Genomic DNA, 16,761 nt, shown 5'->3' with positions numbered 1-16,761 from the left:
GCACAAACACGTTATATCGAAGCAGGTGATTGGATTCTTGAAACTGGACTGGTTGTTACGAGTGATGTCATTGGCGAATGTCCGTGCCGGGTAGAGATATAGATTGCTTGATATTCTGTGATTAAGAACAGATATGGTTAAAGTATTACATGTTTTCGATAGTTGGATATATAAGTACGCTTCTCATTAAACAGTTCAATGCACTGTCATTGAAACGTGAATGTAAATATATTCCAAAAACGCGCAAGTCCTCACGGGAGTTTTAAACTCAAATAACATTCATCCAAAATGGCGACTTCCATGTGTATCGAGATCGTCGAAAACTATGTTAGAGGGGAGGATGAAAGTGGTCTCTCGGAGATAGTAAAAGGTTAGATCTTGTTATCGTAAAAAAAAAAGCCTTTGATAGTGTTTGGCATGAAGGTCTTTTTTATAAATTGTTGAAAAATGGTGTAAATGGTAATATGTACAAAATTATAAAAGATATGTATGGTGATGTGAAATATAAGGTAAAAACAAGAAATGGTTTAACAGAATCATTTTGTTCAAATATCGGAGTAAAACAAGGATGCAACCTTAGCCCAAGTCTGTTTAATTTATTTATTAATGACCTGCCTGATATTTTTGATAATGATCATTGTGACCCTACACTGTTACACAACACACCCATTAATTGCCTTCTTTATGCAGATGATATTGTGATTCTTTCAAAATCCAAAAGGGGATTACAAAACTGTTTGGATAAACTATCAGCCTACACATCAAAATGGCAGTTGTCTGTCAACACAGATAAAACAAAAATAATGATATTCAATAAGTGTAACAGACTCCTTAACAAGGAAATATTCTTTTATGAAGGAAAAGAAATCAATATAGTTAAAGATTTCAATTATCTTGGCTTAACTATGAGTCCAAATGGTAAATTTAAAGATGCAATGAAAAACCTAAAAAGAAAAGGAATAAAAGCCTTATTCTCATTAAAGACCAAAATTGGATCTGGTAATCTGGACATGTCCATACTACTGTCACTATTTGATAAACTTATCAGACCAGTTATTGTGTATGGGAGTGACATTTGGGGAGAAGAAAGCTCTACAAAATCAATTGTAGAGGATGTTCAGCTTACATACTATCGGTACATTCTTGGTATCTCAAAAAATACACCAATCATGGCAATATATAGTGAATTGGGAAAATTACCTCTTGACTCTTTTATTAAGAAACAAATGATAAAATATGCCAATCGTATTGCAAATTCCACAAATACTCTACTTCAAGAAGCATACTATGTCAATAAAATTATTAAAAGTAAATGGTTTAAAAAACTTGATCTGATATTAAATAATATTAACCATTCTTATCTTTTAAATGAAACAAATATTATCTCATTATCAAAATTAAAAACAATTGATGAGAAATTAAAAGAAGAGTTTACAACTGAGTGGAAAAATGAAATAAATAATGACAATAGGAAAAAATCAAATTCTAAAAATAAACTAAGAACCTACAAACTTTTTAAAACCAAAATAGAACAAGAAAACTACTTAACAATTATGAAAAACAGTGAACTTCGCAAATCCTTAACAAAATTTAGACTTGGCAACCACTGTCTGAAAATTGAAACAGGCCGGCATACAGGATTGGATTTTAAAGACAGAGTCTGCAATATGTGCGACAATGACCATGTTGAAGATGAACAACATTTTGTCACAAATTGTCCTCATTACAATGAAATAAGATCAAAACTTTACATTGTAGCTAATAAACGTATACCAAATTTTGACAAATTTAGTAATGAAAATAAATTCATATCATTACTAAGTGACGAGAAAATGTCAATTCCTTTAGCGCAATATTTAAAAAACTGTTTTAATACAAGACAGCAGCACCTACATAAACTAAGCCAGTAATACATTCCTTGTATTCAACTTATTATCTTTTTTTTTTTTTTATGCCTTTTTGTTCCCTTACTCTTTATGTGGTTATTTTTCTTTTACTAATATCTGATTTGTAACCCTTTTCATCCCCTCCGAGGGATGTTGTGTGTTAATAAATAAATAAATAAATAACTGAACCACCAACCTTGGACGTTGTCAGTTTAATCAAACATCTACAATACGACAGTAAATTAAATAATACCCTGCACTGTTTGGGGGCGCTCTACCGAACGTCAACATATTGCATGCGTAACACGTGTTTGAAGATGTCAATCGTAATTTGGTATATACCGGTAACTACACCACAACTTGCGTTACGTGCCATGTTAATGCACTATGGCGGTGGCTCGTAGCGCAAGTTCCAGGGAAGCATCTGATCATGCCCCAGTCAATGCCATGCGCCCACGGGATAAGTAGAAGATTTGGAAATTAGTGTTTTGACATTCCCTTGATGTATCCTTGCAAGGAAAAGATGTATAATAATAAGGTTATTACGAGAATACCTCAAAGTATACACTAAGATACTCTCGCTGTACTGTCTTCATGCATACTTTGAGGTATCCTCATAATAACCTGATATTATTTACTATTTGTGCGTATGTTAATTGGCTTAGCTTGCGTAAACTATATCCTGTGAACAAAATAAAAATAGAATTTCTCATTAATAGGTTGACTATTAGAAACTCTAGGGTTAGTTTAAAATTTAGAACAATTCTACAGTGTGAAAATTTCAAATAAAATCCTCCAGGGAAAACAATTTTTATTAAAAACACATTTGATAAAGGAAAGGAAAAAATTTTTTTACAAAATCACCATTCTAAAAAAATAACTTAATTCTTAACTGTTCAATTAAATCATAGACATACTATACTGTCTCTGATTAAATGCAAGTACATGGGGCTGGCAGGATAAGGGTTGGAGTATGTGAAGCAGAAAAGTAATCTACACATCTACACCCTGAGTCACTATTGGTCAAGTCTAAATATTGATATTACATGATAATAATTGTTTTAATATCCACTTTTATTGTTTTCAGCAATTCACGCAGCAGAAATCAAAATTCTAGAATTAGTAGAGAACTTGGGGTAAGTTTAAATCATTTAATTTCACATAAGACATATTTTTCAATTTTACCATTCAACAGTAATATTCTAGTCATTTATAAAACACATGATGGTCACACGGTTCAGAGATCAACAGGTGTCACGTGATAGGGCCCAAGAAATGTATTTATTTTTCGGTGAATAATAATTGTAAATTGGGTCATGTGACATCTGTTGGATATTATTCGTGAATTCCTTCTGATCATAATTTGCTTTCTAACCTGTTTCTTGTTCCAAACCTTGATCAACATTTGTTTCAAAGAAATGAAAATGGTAGTATTGGGATTATTGATTTCATTTAGAAATGTATGAAATAACATAATCTAGTTGTCAAAACATTCATATCAATGAGTGTCAAGTTGTCTTTTTACAATGTATAAAATGTCTGATTTAATTTGTTTCGTTCTCAGAACTTATCTTACAAGTACCGAGAAAAATATTAGATGTAGAGGAACCAGACTCTTGTCAGAAGTCTTAAACAGGTTACCAAAGAACTTTCTGAGTTCAGACGAAGGTGATAATAATAGTTATGAATTATTTTACATTGCAGTTGCTGGTTTCAGTCATGTTATGCACATTTCATGTTTTTGTGTCTATTAATTCTTTGAGTGCCATAATTTAAATGTATTTATGTGGAATTGTTTTTTGGTAACTTTGGATCAGATAGACATAATTTGTTATTGGTTGTTGTTAATTTGAAGGTTTGTTTTGTGAAAGGTTTTGCAAAAGTTGACTTTGGTGCTCAAAGAGCTTACTTATTGTAATATGACTTTGACCTTTGTGTACCAATCAAAAAATATATCAATGTTGAAAGTAAGTATCAGAAGTGATTGTCCAGTTGCTATAGAAACCATGTTATACATGCATTTTTTCATTATATCGATAATTTGAAATATTGGAAATCCACAATGTTAATCTGCTAAGGGAGAACTCTGATGCTGTTCTGTTTCCTAAAATGTTTTCATTATTGAAATGATCATTTAAGTTGTAAATGCAATTTCTTTTTTCCACCATTAGAGGGCACTCACACACTTGTGAAAAACACTGATGCTGTTCTATTTTTAAGATTCTTTAAAATTTTCAACGATTATTTTAATTTAATTTTTTTTTGCACGCTCAAATTTACAATTCCAGAACAAGTTTTTTCATCATAAGAGGACATTGTTACAATGTTGTCTATAATTCTATTTTTTCTGTTAGTGAGAGCTCTTGTTATATTCTACTGTGATAGACTCAGTGATCATTACTCAGTGACGCCACATACCCTACTTGGAATGCTGGCTTTGGTAAGTACAGCATGATTGTCACCAGTGTGTGTCAAAATCATCCTATTCATACTCTGTTGTTTTATGTCTGATGATAAAAATTCTTATTATTGACAAAAAGAGTGAATTAAATCACCAATTTTCTTAATTATTGCTTTAAATACTATCTGAAACAAACCACCTGGTTTCTTACAGCCGTTTTGAGAATTATTTGGACTGTCAGTTAGCAATATATCTTGCAACTTTGCAAAACACTTGGGTCTTTGTCCAATCTAAACTTGATGGCGCCGTTATATTGGCACGCCCACAATTGGGATCATTCCATTTTCTTGCTAAGATGCGGGTAAAAACTGTTTTTGTTTCAAAACAACACGCTTTGGTTATCATACATTAACAGGTTATATGTTGTATATGCATTCAAATTGTTATTTTAAATTGTTATAACCATCTGAGTCCACCTGACAATTTACAAAACAAACTCCTGAGTGTTGAGTAACACAAGGTATTAATGAACTCGTCATTGGCGGGAAGGCTCACAGTAAAGTTTCTTAGCATTGGCTGCGCTGCAGTTTCACGACAGTTTTGAGCCAAACAAAAAGTTGGTTTTACATTACTGGTGCATTATGTATCAAATCCAGATTTCATACCATGGTGGGAGAGTACATCAGGGATACACAGACGGAAAACTTGATTATAACGGTTTGATGGACTTTGTCAAATCAAAAGTGCCTTCTTTGAGCAAATCACGTTTTCAACTGCAGTTTGAAAATGACGAGGGTATAACGACCATTATTATGTCTAGTCCATTTTTGACTCCCATGTGCGAAGCACAAAATGGGAGTCTTTGCAGTTAGTGTGTCTGTATGTGTGTATGTGTGTATGTGTGTATGTGTGTATGTGTGTATGTGTGTGTATGTGTGTCCGACTGTTCCACTGCTATCTCAAGAACCATACATCGGTTTTTGATGAAACTTGGTGCATAGATGCTCTGGGCCAATGCGCAGATTTGATTAGGTTTTGGTAAAAATCCATGCTCGTTAATTACCTAATTTGCATGATAATTAGCTAATTTTTAGCTGTTCTATGACTGTTCCACTGATATCAAAAGAACCACTCATTGGATTTTGATGAAACTTGGTACATAGATGCTCTGAACTAATGCTAGGTTTTGATTAGTTTTTGGTAATAATCCGTGGATACTAATTACCTAATTTGCATAATGATTAGTCAATTTTCGGTTTTTCCACTGATATCTCAAGTACTAATCATCACATTTCAAATGAAACTTGGTACATAGATGTCATACGACACTGCACAGACCTGATAGTTTTTATGGTAATATCAGTACATATTAATTACCTAATTTGCATAATTAATTAATTTTCAGCATTTGATATAAGTAGTTAGCATTACATTTCAATGAAACTTGGTACTTACATACTCAAGGACTATGCAGAGATTGATTGTTTTCGATAAATATTTGTGCATATTAATCACCTAATTTGCATAATTAGTTAATTTGCAGCTTTTCCATGGGTATCTCAAGTACTAATCATCGCATTTCAATGAAACTTGGTACATAGATCCTTTAGGACTATGCAGAGACCTGATTAGTTTTAGGGTAAATAATTGTGCATATTAATTACCTAATTTGCATAATTAATTTTCAGCTTTTCTACTGATATCTAAAGTACTAATCATTTACATTTCAATGAATCTAGAATTATGCAGACCCAATTAGTTTCCGGTAAATATTTGTGCATATTAATCACCTAATTTGCATAATTAACCAACTTTCACACTGATATCTCAGGTACTATACATCACATATCAATGAATGTACATGGATGCTGTAGGACAATAGACAGACCTGAATAATTGTGGGTTACAATCTGTACATATTAATTACCTAATTTGCATAATTAACCAATTTTAAGCTTTCACACTGATATCTAAAGTACCGTAAAAACTCCAAAATTTCGACCGGTTTTAAATAATTGGCGTTAGAAATGTGACATGTTTTTAGAGTCGTGGCCGAGTTGTAACTCAAAATCTAAACAAAGTCATCAATCAGTGAGTATTATGACAAGCAAAACAAAACATCAAGACGCGCAGAAGAGGTCAGCACAAAACTAATAGGTCAAAAGAAAAAGCTGTCTCGCACTACCTAGGAAAACTTGCGAATGTTCGAAGTACAGGTACCCATTGGACAAAAGATACATGGAAGTTTAGCAAACTATCTCCCCGACCCAGTGCAATGTATCCGGTTAGAATCAAAGCTCACGTGTCCCTTATTTGAGGGACCAAATTCTGCCGTAAATTCGCCCTTGGATTAAAAAATAAAATGGGATTTAAGAAAATAAAATGGGACTTTTAAGGTGTATTTTGGCGTCATTTTTCGGACATTTCAATCAATCCTGCCGGCTAAAATAGAGTCTAAGTTTTACCGTAGTCATTGACGTCTGTCTATTCAAGAGTACACGTGTATGATTTTTATCGTGACTAGCGTGAGCGGGTAAGCTTCCTTTCGAGAATGAGCTGTTATCACTGTGAACAATGTTAAATTATTCTTCAGATGACCAGTTTATTTTTTAAAAACAACTAATTTTTTTATTTAAAAAAAAATCATGCCGTTTTCGCATCAAAATCCAAGCCAAAATATCGTACTACAACATCAATCTCTTCGCACTGCATTCAATAACATTAACATATTTAAATAAGCTATGGTAATTTGAACACGTTGGCATCATCCAGCTTTTTGATTGGTTAATTAGCGATTTGACCTATTTGACCTAAGAGAACATGGCGGATATCCTACAGCATCAAACGTTTATACGAGACCGGAATCATTCGCTTACGATGAAACTTAGTTGACTTTTATTTGTATTTCATAACCATTCAACAAATTTATTTTGTGTACATTATTATAATCACTACTGAGTACAGTAATAATCAACAATTCAGAAACGCAGCATGCCGAGATTTTTGTGTTCGTTTTTATTTGAAACTTCGTTTATTTAGAATATATTTTCGTTACCAATAAAATAAAAATCTCTCAGTCAATCAGAAACCCGGATTCATGCCTTCGAGGAAGGTCCCGTTTGAACGCTCACATCGGTTTTTTTTTTCGTTTGGGGAAAACTAAAACTGGTCGCAATTTTCGAATAAGAATGAGTCGGCAATTTTTAGTGGAGTCGAAAATTTGGAGGTCAATAAAACACCGAAACCCGGCAAATAAATAGCCAATCGAATTTTTAGAGGGGTCGAAATTTTGGAGTTTTCACGGTACTAATTATTCCATTTCAATGAAACTTAGTACAAAGATGCTCTAGGACAATGTACAAACCTAATTAGTTTGGGGTAAAAATCTGTTCATATTAATTCCCTAATAAGCATAATAATTCATAATTTTTTGGTTCTAATCACATTTCAATTAAACTTGGAGACATAGATTTTCTGTTACATTGCGCAGACCTCATTAGTTTTACACTCAAATCTGGTCATATTAATTTTCTGATTTGCATAATTAGTTTTCAGCTAAGTAATTTCGAATTATATTTAATGTGTCTCCAATACTCTCAGCACATGGGAGTTCTTTCTAAGCTTTCTTTGATTGTAACTGGTACAACTGACTAAAATGAGCGAGGGGTTGACATTTTTCGACAAATTTAAGCAACACCCAATTTGCGATTTTTAAAATTACTGAAAATAATTACAATATAAATATAAAAAATAAAGAATGGTTGTTGTATACACACGCTAGATATTACTTGTCTAAATGGGCAAAGACCAAAGTGTTTTGCAATATTACAAGTCATCTTGCTAACTGACTGCCCGAATAATTCTCACAACGATTGTAATGACACCATTTTTAAGGCCTCCATGGTTGCTGACTGTGAAGCCTGCAATGAACCACATGATTTACTAATTACACAATCATCAGAAACTTAAGTAATTTCACTTTGAATCTTCTCAGAGTACATATGATAATTTACCAAAAGGTTGTGAGGTACAGTTAGTGCAAGCCATTTACAAAGAAGTTCATGTACAAAGTATGATTCAAGTTGACAGAAGATCAGTTTATGCAATACTTTCAAATCTGCTTGATACAAGGATCAAAGGTACATTTATCAATGCTACTGATCATTGCGTAATGCATGTGTCAGATTTGTGTTGATAAACATTAATTTTTCTATAATCCCATATTATGAGCTATTAGGTGTGCATGGGCTCAGAGGACATGGAGGACAAGAAAGGGGGATTAAAATACGTCTTATTTTAATGATCCAGCATGATGTAAATGCAAGTTCTTGCTTATTTGACGTTTTATTTTGAAATGTGCTTCTAATAGAGCAAATGCATTAGAAACTACAATAGTTACAACCAATCAAAACAGACTGTTCAATGCAGCCTATATCTGAATTTAACTCTGTTATTCTCCAGATTTACAAAGTCTTGGAAGAGATTTTGTGTTTGGTTACATCCAGTGTATGGATGGTGAGAAAGATCCAAGGAATCTGACGATGATATTCCGATGTGTACCAATTATTATTCACAACTTTCCCATTGGTAAGGACTGCATCAAAAAATATGTACACAATACACAATTCCAATTATTTGCACCCACTACCAACAAAAGAACATGAATGGGTGTAACAAATATGATCCAATAAAAAACTGGATATAGTTCTTAATCACTCATCATTTTCAATAATAAAATCTTTTATTAATAGCCGTCCAAAAATCCACATCTTCAGTCCTTAATCCAATTCTCATTACCAAATCACTGTCACTAGATGGATTTATTAAACAGATGTGGTAAATAATTATTTGTTTCTGGTGACTGTTTACTGTGGAAAACAGACCTTGAACAATTATAATATGCACCGCTAGTAATGTTCTTAGGGAATTTCTTGAGTACTTTGGGTTTGTGTACACGCCTTGTATTTTGCACCTACTGTAACATTTACACATTTTTCAATATTTTAAACAAAGTTTGCACATTTTGATCAAAACAGTTGACTTTGGTGTTTATGTGAGTAATGGTTTTTAATTTGGTTGACTGATAGAAAGTATTGCTTTTAATAACCTTTTCACCACCAAATTTGTCTGCACTTTTTTTTTATATTCTTCAATATTTCTCGAAATGGAGCCAGCAGACAAAATTTGAGTCAATTTTCAGTTTTTACTCAAAAAATATGGTTATCTTTCTTCCAATCTTCTGAAGGGAAGTGCAGACTATAAACGGAACTATTTTGTAAATTTGTGATGAAAAGAGGGATCTGGTAGTGAAAAGGTTAATGGAATATTTATATTCAGTTGAGTGACTGTGATTGAAACCACAAAGTAGTGAAATTCAAATATGAGAATTTTGATGTCGATAATCCAGCATTTGTTTTATTTTGTGTACTGGTAGATGTTTTCATTGAAGAACTTTTTGAAGTTGTGTCATGCTACTTTCCCATTGATTTCACTCCTCCGCCAAATGATCCCTACAAAGTCACACAAGAAGAGCTCGTCTTAGGTCTCAGAAAGTGTCTCGCCGCGACGCCAAAATTTGCAGAGGTGAGAAAAAAAAATCTTTCCTAGATTTTGATTCGCTGAGATCACAATTTTTTAGGCAAAAACTGTAATAGTTATTGATAAGGAAATATTAACTATATGTAAGACACCTAAGCAGTCCTGTGAATATCCAAGAAACTTTGTAGCTTCCATGAATATTAACCTTTATTGAAGAGGATAATATCTTAATATCTCTTTTTGAATACCGTATGTTGTGAAGCTAGCTTTTGAATAAAACTGTTGCATTTGTATATGAATGAGTGATGTATTCAAAAACTTAAATTAAATTATCACAATATATTAAACTCTTAAACTTTCTGTGGACAACTAAATAAAACTTGAAGTTATTTAACCAAATGAATGGCACTTTTGCAACCTTCCTTCTTTCAAAGATTATAAAAACATATTTGGTACAAAATTGGAAGCAAGTTTGATGAAAACTAGCATTAAACTGAATATATATGAAATCAATGTATGATAGCCTATCTAGAAGAGAACCCAAAACTTGTTTAATGTGTTATCGTTCTTTGTTAGCATTGTTTGCCGTTGTTGATGGAGAAGTTATCGTCTGATGTGCAGCGTGCAAAGATTGATTCTTTTCTCACATTAGCCGAGTGTTGTGAAGTGTATGGTGAAGATGATCTCATGGAGTTTTTACCCGCAATGTGGTCAACAATAAGACGAGAGGTATAACATTGTAGAGTTGCTGTTAGTCTACTTTTTCAGAAAATGTTTTCAGTAAAATTTCCTAATTTGAGAAACATTTTTTTTTTAATTCTACTCATTTTGTATTCAAATGACCTGCCTCAAGTGTTTTTTTTGGATGAAAATATTTTAATTTTGTGAAAGACACAGTTCTCAAGATAGTGAAAATCAGATTGGGAAAATTTATAATGCAACGTAGCAAATTTCTCTAGTGTTCCATGGTACATGGTTTCAGTGACAAATATAATCAAATACTGTTGAATACTTTATTTTCGCTTAGAATTGATTATCGCTATTTTCGATAATGGAATGATTTAGTAAAAATAAAATCCAGCGAATATACCTTTTTTCCTATATTTTACATTCACTCATCAAAAATCAGTTAAAATATATTCCATACAAAACATCTAAAAAGTCTATTAAGCGAAAATCAATTCCAGCTAAAATAAAGTATTTTACAATAGCGAAACTCTGTATTTTTATAGATATTACTGTCCTCTGTAGTTTATATAATGAAAGTAATCTTGTTGTGCTATGAAATATGGAATAAATTACATGTAAATTAATCTTAAAATTATGTCTTGTGTTCATTTCATTTAGGTGTTCCAAGCTTTTAGTCATGAAGTAGAAAAATCTGCTTTAACTTGCCTGTGTTCTATTGTGAAAACACTGTCCAATGCTGTCAGCAATGCCAATAAAGCCGCTGGTGGTTTGGATGAATTTTTAGACTTGGTCCTAAAAGGTAAGTAACAGTTTAATCTGATTAATTTCCTTTTATTTTCATACACAGTGAGAATACTAAAAGATTTTACAATTTGTAATCTTGTTTTGTTTTTTTCTAACTTATTCATTGTTTATGATGAGCCTTACTAAAACATAAATGTTTACATAGAGACTTGTTTCTACGACTGCGACTCAGTAAGCACAAAACTTTGGCATAACAGAAATATGTGTCAAAATTGGTCATAGTTCAAGATCAAATAGCATGTTTCAAATTATGCCACAAAGCATTTAGTTAAATAATTAATTATGCATGAAACATTCTTATAACCATTGTAATATAACAAAGATGTTGGTAAGGTGATTCACACCAAGTCACAGTCAGGTTGACTATACCAGGGATGACTATACCAGTTTTATTTTGAGTAAGATGTATGGGTGAATTTTGTTCAAAACTGAAAACTTTTACTGAATGCTATTCCAAAGCCATATTTCTGACATGCCCTGACCTGATTTTGTTCAAAATTCACATATACATGTACATCATTTCATACATGTGCACCTGAATTGGTTTCATGTTGCAATTCAAGAAATGGCATTCATTGCAGAATGGGATAAAATCGACATTTATGCACAAGTCTGCTTCAATATGGCTGACTGGTTTTAGTTTAGTTCACTATTGCATAAAACTGGACTGTTCTCTCAAATAAGTAAAGTAAGTAAAATTTTTCAGCAAAATTATTGCAATATTTGTGATTCAAAATTCAAATGCTGATTTACTGGTAATGTATTTTCTTCACAGATTGTAGTAAACATTTACGAGACCCTGGACTGCGACTGATGTTACCAACTAGTAAGTTACTGCAGTCTGCTGCCAGTGCATCAGATCCAGCTTGTTATAAAATCATTTCTGCAGTTGTACCGATATTACTGGAGCAGTTCCATAAGTGCAAACAGGTATACAAACGGATTTCATCTATTTCTTGTATGTTTGGTTGTACATGAATTTCCTGACATTTTTTTTTATCCGGGTACTTTCACCGCAGACAATGGGTGAAAAAAAATGTACTTTGGGACTCTACTGAACAGTGTACCGCTAAATGTACAACATGTATAAATTTGGTTGCTCAAGATTTCCACAAAATTATGTTTGTGCTGTTTTCTTGATTTTATCTGTTTTCGTCAGCCCCTCAACTGGTGTTCCACAGCCACTTGCAGATAGCCCATAGGAATACATGGTACAGTTGTGCACATAGAATGTTCTGTGACATAGCTCCGCTCCCGAGAATAGGGTATTTGTATATCAGGGAATACTTGTATGTAAATTTGGTGACCAAATTCTTCTAGTTAGTCTTTCTGAAATAAAGAGAAATCTCATGATTTATTAACGTTTCACAATAACTAATGCAAGAAATCCAAGTGCACTTTTAAAAACATAATCACACAGGCTGAACTGTGGATTTTTCACCAGAACATTACACTTTACCGACAACAGTCAGGTTGAGGTTGTTATGCCATTTATTGATGTTAGGAGAGGTCATTTAGATGGTGGATAGGATACGATTATATCATTAAGGACGTTCGTCTGTAGCATTATTACAATCAAATATTATCTAAACAGGTGTGAGAGTTTTATTTGCACATTTTAAGATTAAACGAAAATTCATGTTTTAATATCAAAGTGTGCACATGAAGACGTTTGCATGAAAATCTCATCTTAAACATCATGTCAAATTGCTGTATAATTTGTCGCTGACATCACTCATATGAACGAGCTCTAAGGGCAGTCATATCATGTGATAACCCCATATTATTTGACCACAAAATGAATCTTGTTTTGTCTCTATTCAGGTGAATGAAAGAGTCTCTCTGCTGCATGCTGCATTGGATTTCATCAAAGTCTGTAAAAGTTTCACCTTTGGAGATGACACCCCAAGTCCAGTTATTCCATTCAAAGACTCCCTAGCTTCTCTGTTTTTATCACTTCTCAGTGATCACAGCTCTCAGCTACGATGTATTGGAATTACTGGACTGGTTGGACTTATGTCATTGAATGCAATTATGAATATTAATGAGAAGAAGCTTGCAGCTATGCATTTCACAAATATAGTTCTGACAGATCAAGATAACAAAGTTTGGTAAATAGTGTGGGACAGTGTTTTGTCTCATTGTATTTTCCCTTTGTGTCGTTCTCTCCAACAATTTAGACCAAAAATAGCCAGCAGTTACTTTTGTGTTGGTATATATAACACAGATTAAATTGATACACTAAGCAAGTTTCAAGTTCTGTCATTACCTTTAGAAAGTTGTGCGCTCTGGTGTGAAAACGTTCTAATTCACCTTGATCATCAGGGAAACCAACGAATAAATTGCGTGAGCTAGCACTAAATCTCCCATTCCTGATGGACTGATGGCGCTATGACTAAAAATACATCTATTGTTCTCTTCTTATTATAAGAGTGTACTGGTAGTGTAATCGTTTTTTCAAATAGAGAAAAAAAGGTTTTGTCTTGTTTTGTCAGAAAAAATTTGAAAATAATAGAACTTGTTCAAAAGTTCAAGTTTCTGACTTTCATTCTTGTTCACAGTTCTGAAGCTGTGACAGCGCTGGCTTTTATGTCCATGGAGTTCTCATTATTAGTAAAAGAGGAAGTCCTACCACAACTGATCAAAGAACTTGGTGAGTGGTTTATTTATTCATATTAGGTTGTTTCCTTTTGTTCCATTTTGTTGTGTATTTGTATTATACACATTTTACCCATACTCGCTGTATAGGAATAAAACATTTTTCCTCTATATTAAATATTAAGACTGTATTTAATTGTAATTTGTATGATACCAACCAGATATCTTGATAATTGAATCCATCAATCAATTGAATCAATCAAGTACGTTGCTGCTATTGCTACCATGAAAAAGAATTAATTTGGGCCATTCTGTACTGTTTCCCAAAACCTTGCTTGCACTGACTAGTTAGTGGTAGCCCCCACTCCTGATGAATCTATTGCAGCAGGGGACATACTATACCTTGGCATTGAGCACATCTTCTCTATATGTTCTAAAACATTGAAGATTATAGTAAGATTAAAAGTACATTATTATACATCTGTCATCATAATGACATAAGTTACAGCGTGCCGTAAGTTTGCGGTATTTTCATCCTACCATATAAGGAAATGCATATTCCGAGTATGGAATGATTATGCGCGTAAGCGTCCTCTAATAATAAAAACAAACATGGCTGCCACCCGGATCTGTTCTAAACATTTTGTATTTTGACATTCCCAGGGTGTAATCTTGGAAGGAAAAGATGTATAATAATAAGGTTATTACAAGGATACCTCAAAGTATGCACTCAGACAGTACGCCGTCACATCGACCTCCTCTGCACCTTGGTCGATACTCCCACTGTACTGTCTTTGTGCATACTTTGAGGTATTCTCATAATAACCTCATATTATAACTATACGGTCACTGACTTGATAGTAATGATAATACATTGTTACAACTTCTTCAACCAGATTTGCCATCTGATTAACAACATACTGCCCCAATACTTCTGAGGCTTACTGCAGTAAACTGACAGTATCTGTTAACTTTACTAATAGATAGCAGAGCCACCGGTACAAGACATCGTTTTATAGTAAATACATTAGCTGGTATATCCATGCATTCAGATATAGTGTTAACAACAATTCCAGTTATGCTGCAACATCTTGGCACACTCAGTGAAGGTAATTTTTTTTTAAAAAGATCATTAAGACATTTATAACCAGAATTATTTATAGAAACATCTAAACACATTGCCTGGTGAAAATGTCCACAAATAGGTTTATATACAACCACATTAGCAGTCATAGAGTACCCTAGTAGTTGAAAACTACCAGCACAATTGCTTTGATACTTTATGTAGGTACCTTGCATGGACCCATGTTACATTTGTTCATTTCGTGACCATATCTTCAATTCTCTTTTTTGCAAATATTTTTGTTATTTTTGGTAAAAATTTTACTTATAACTTCTTCTTGTAAACTACCAGCTCAATTGGTTTTATACTTGGCATATAGGTACCTTGGGTGGACCTCGGTCAGATTTCTTCATTTCATGATGATAACTTCAATTCTCTATTTTTGGTGAATATTATTGTCATTTTTGTTGAAAAATGCTATTTTGAACTTCTTGAAAACTACCAGCTTCGCTTTGATACATTGTCAGATTTGACTATTTCATAGTTGTATCTTCAATTCTCTAATTTGGCAAATATTTTTGTCATTTTTTTAACTTCTTCTTGAGAACTATCAACCTAATTTGATATTTGAAGTGTACATTATTTTTGTGAACAATTTGTTTGATGAAGTTCAGTTGACATGTTCTTAACAGCTAGAACCAAACTACTTTTTTTTTGGGGGGGGGGGTTAACCACGTTTTGTCTTATAGGTGTGTGTTGCTTGACTTGGCTCCCACAATATTCTTGCAGGACAGTGGAGCTATATTAACCGCCCGGTTGTATGTTTTAGTGTGCATGGGACTGGTAATCAACTATTAGACTATCTGTGATTGTACACTGACCCACCTCATGAATTATATAATTTTATTTCTTATTTAGATAACACAGCTGAGTCCCTGGAAACTGCCGTCAATACCATACAGAGTATAGACATCGTAGTCAATTCTAATATATCAGATGAACAATGTCTAGACTTTTTCCATTCTAAATTATTACCACAACTTTTAAGGATAACCGTAGATCAAGCATTGCAAGTAAACAATTATATATTATGTAAAGAGGATGTTGTGAGTAGTATTGCTACTGTATGTCGCAATATTGCCAAGGTATTGGATGACAGGTGAGTCAATTTATGTGTTTGTGTTTGTCATCTAGAGAGAGAGCTACGAGTACTTAGTTTAAAACTTGATTGTAAATGAAATGGAAAAAAATGGCTTCACGCCATTATGATCACTGTACCGCCTTTGTGCATACTTTGCAGTATTCTTGTGATAACCAGTCATGATTAATTATTGAGGAATATAAACAATATTTACATATCATTTACATAAATTTACATAACATTTACATATCATTTACACACATTTATATAACATTTACATCTCGTATATATAATATTTAAATCTTGTTTACTTTTGTGAGCTCATTTCTCCAAAGCAACTACTACTACACCAGATTCATTTGACTTTTATTTTTTCAGGGTTGCTTCAAATCTTGTATCAAACACAATATCACTATTTTTAGATGGAAACCTTGAAAATATTGGTCTTAAACAATCATCACAACATTTTCGGCCATTGGAGGTGAGTTTGAGAACTTAATTGATTTATCTACAGTGATTTCTAGTGTATTGATCCAAATATTAATTATTATTAATTGTTGTGTAAGCATTTTTTAGCATTGTAGGTGTCAGATATTGGATTGAGGAGATAACATTTAATAATATCATTGTGACTGAATCT

The 16,761-nt window shown here is 33.0% G+C and overlaps 1 protein-coding gene across 1 annotated transcript in view; it reads left to right on the top strand.

The window, feature by feature from the left end:
• Nucleotides 1-2: 2 nt before the first annotated feature.
• LOC100372620 (MMS19 nucleotide excision repair protein homolog) overlaps nucleotides 3-16,761 on the top strand; it is a 21,508-nt gene continuing 4,749 nt past the window's right edge. The window contains exons 1-15 of the mRNA XM_085504165.1: nucleotides 3-370; nucleotides 2,974-3,022; nucleotides 3,451-3,554; nucleotides 4,241-4,326; nucleotides 8,282-8,426; nucleotides 8,749-8,874; nucleotides 9,722-9,870; nucleotides 10,402-10,554; nucleotides 11,173-11,314; nucleotides 12,095-12,249; nucleotides 13,144-13,430; nucleotides 13,881-13,972; nucleotides 14,901-15,026; nucleotides 15,899-16,139; nucleotides 16,500-16,602. Coding sequence (XP_085360291.1) covers nucleotides 289-370; nucleotides 2,974-3,022; nucleotides 3,451-3,554; nucleotides 4,241-4,326; nucleotides 8,282-8,426; nucleotides 8,749-8,874; nucleotides 9,722-9,870; nucleotides 10,402-10,554; nucleotides 11,173-11,314; nucleotides 12,095-12,249; nucleotides 13,144-13,430; nucleotides 13,881-13,972; nucleotides 14,901-15,026; nucleotides 15,899-16,139; nucleotides 16,500-16,602 — 2,040 coding nt within the window. The 5' untranslated portion in view covers nucleotides 3-288. The remainder of the gene's footprint in view (nucleotides 371-2,973; nucleotides 3,023-3,450; nucleotides 3,555-4,240; nucleotides 4,327-8,281; nucleotides 8,427-8,748; nucleotides 8,875-9,721; nucleotides 9,871-10,401; nucleotides 10,555-11,172; nucleotides 11,315-12,094; nucleotides 12,250-13,143; nucleotides 13,431-13,880; nucleotides 13,973-14,900; nucleotides 15,027-15,898; nucleotides 16,140-16,499; nucleotides 16,603-16,761) is intronic.

This window comes from Saccoglossus kowalevskii, chromosome 10 (genome assembly GCF_978046115.1).
Source record: "Saccoglossus kowalevskii chromosome 10, keSacKowa6.1, whole genome shotgun sequence".
Lineage (NCBI taxonomy): Eukaryota > Metazoa > Hemichordata > Enteropneusta > Harrimaniidae > Saccoglossus > Saccoglossus kowalevskii.
Note: the sequence above shows the minus strand (reverse complement) of the source record. Positions and strands in the feature narration are given on the sequence as shown.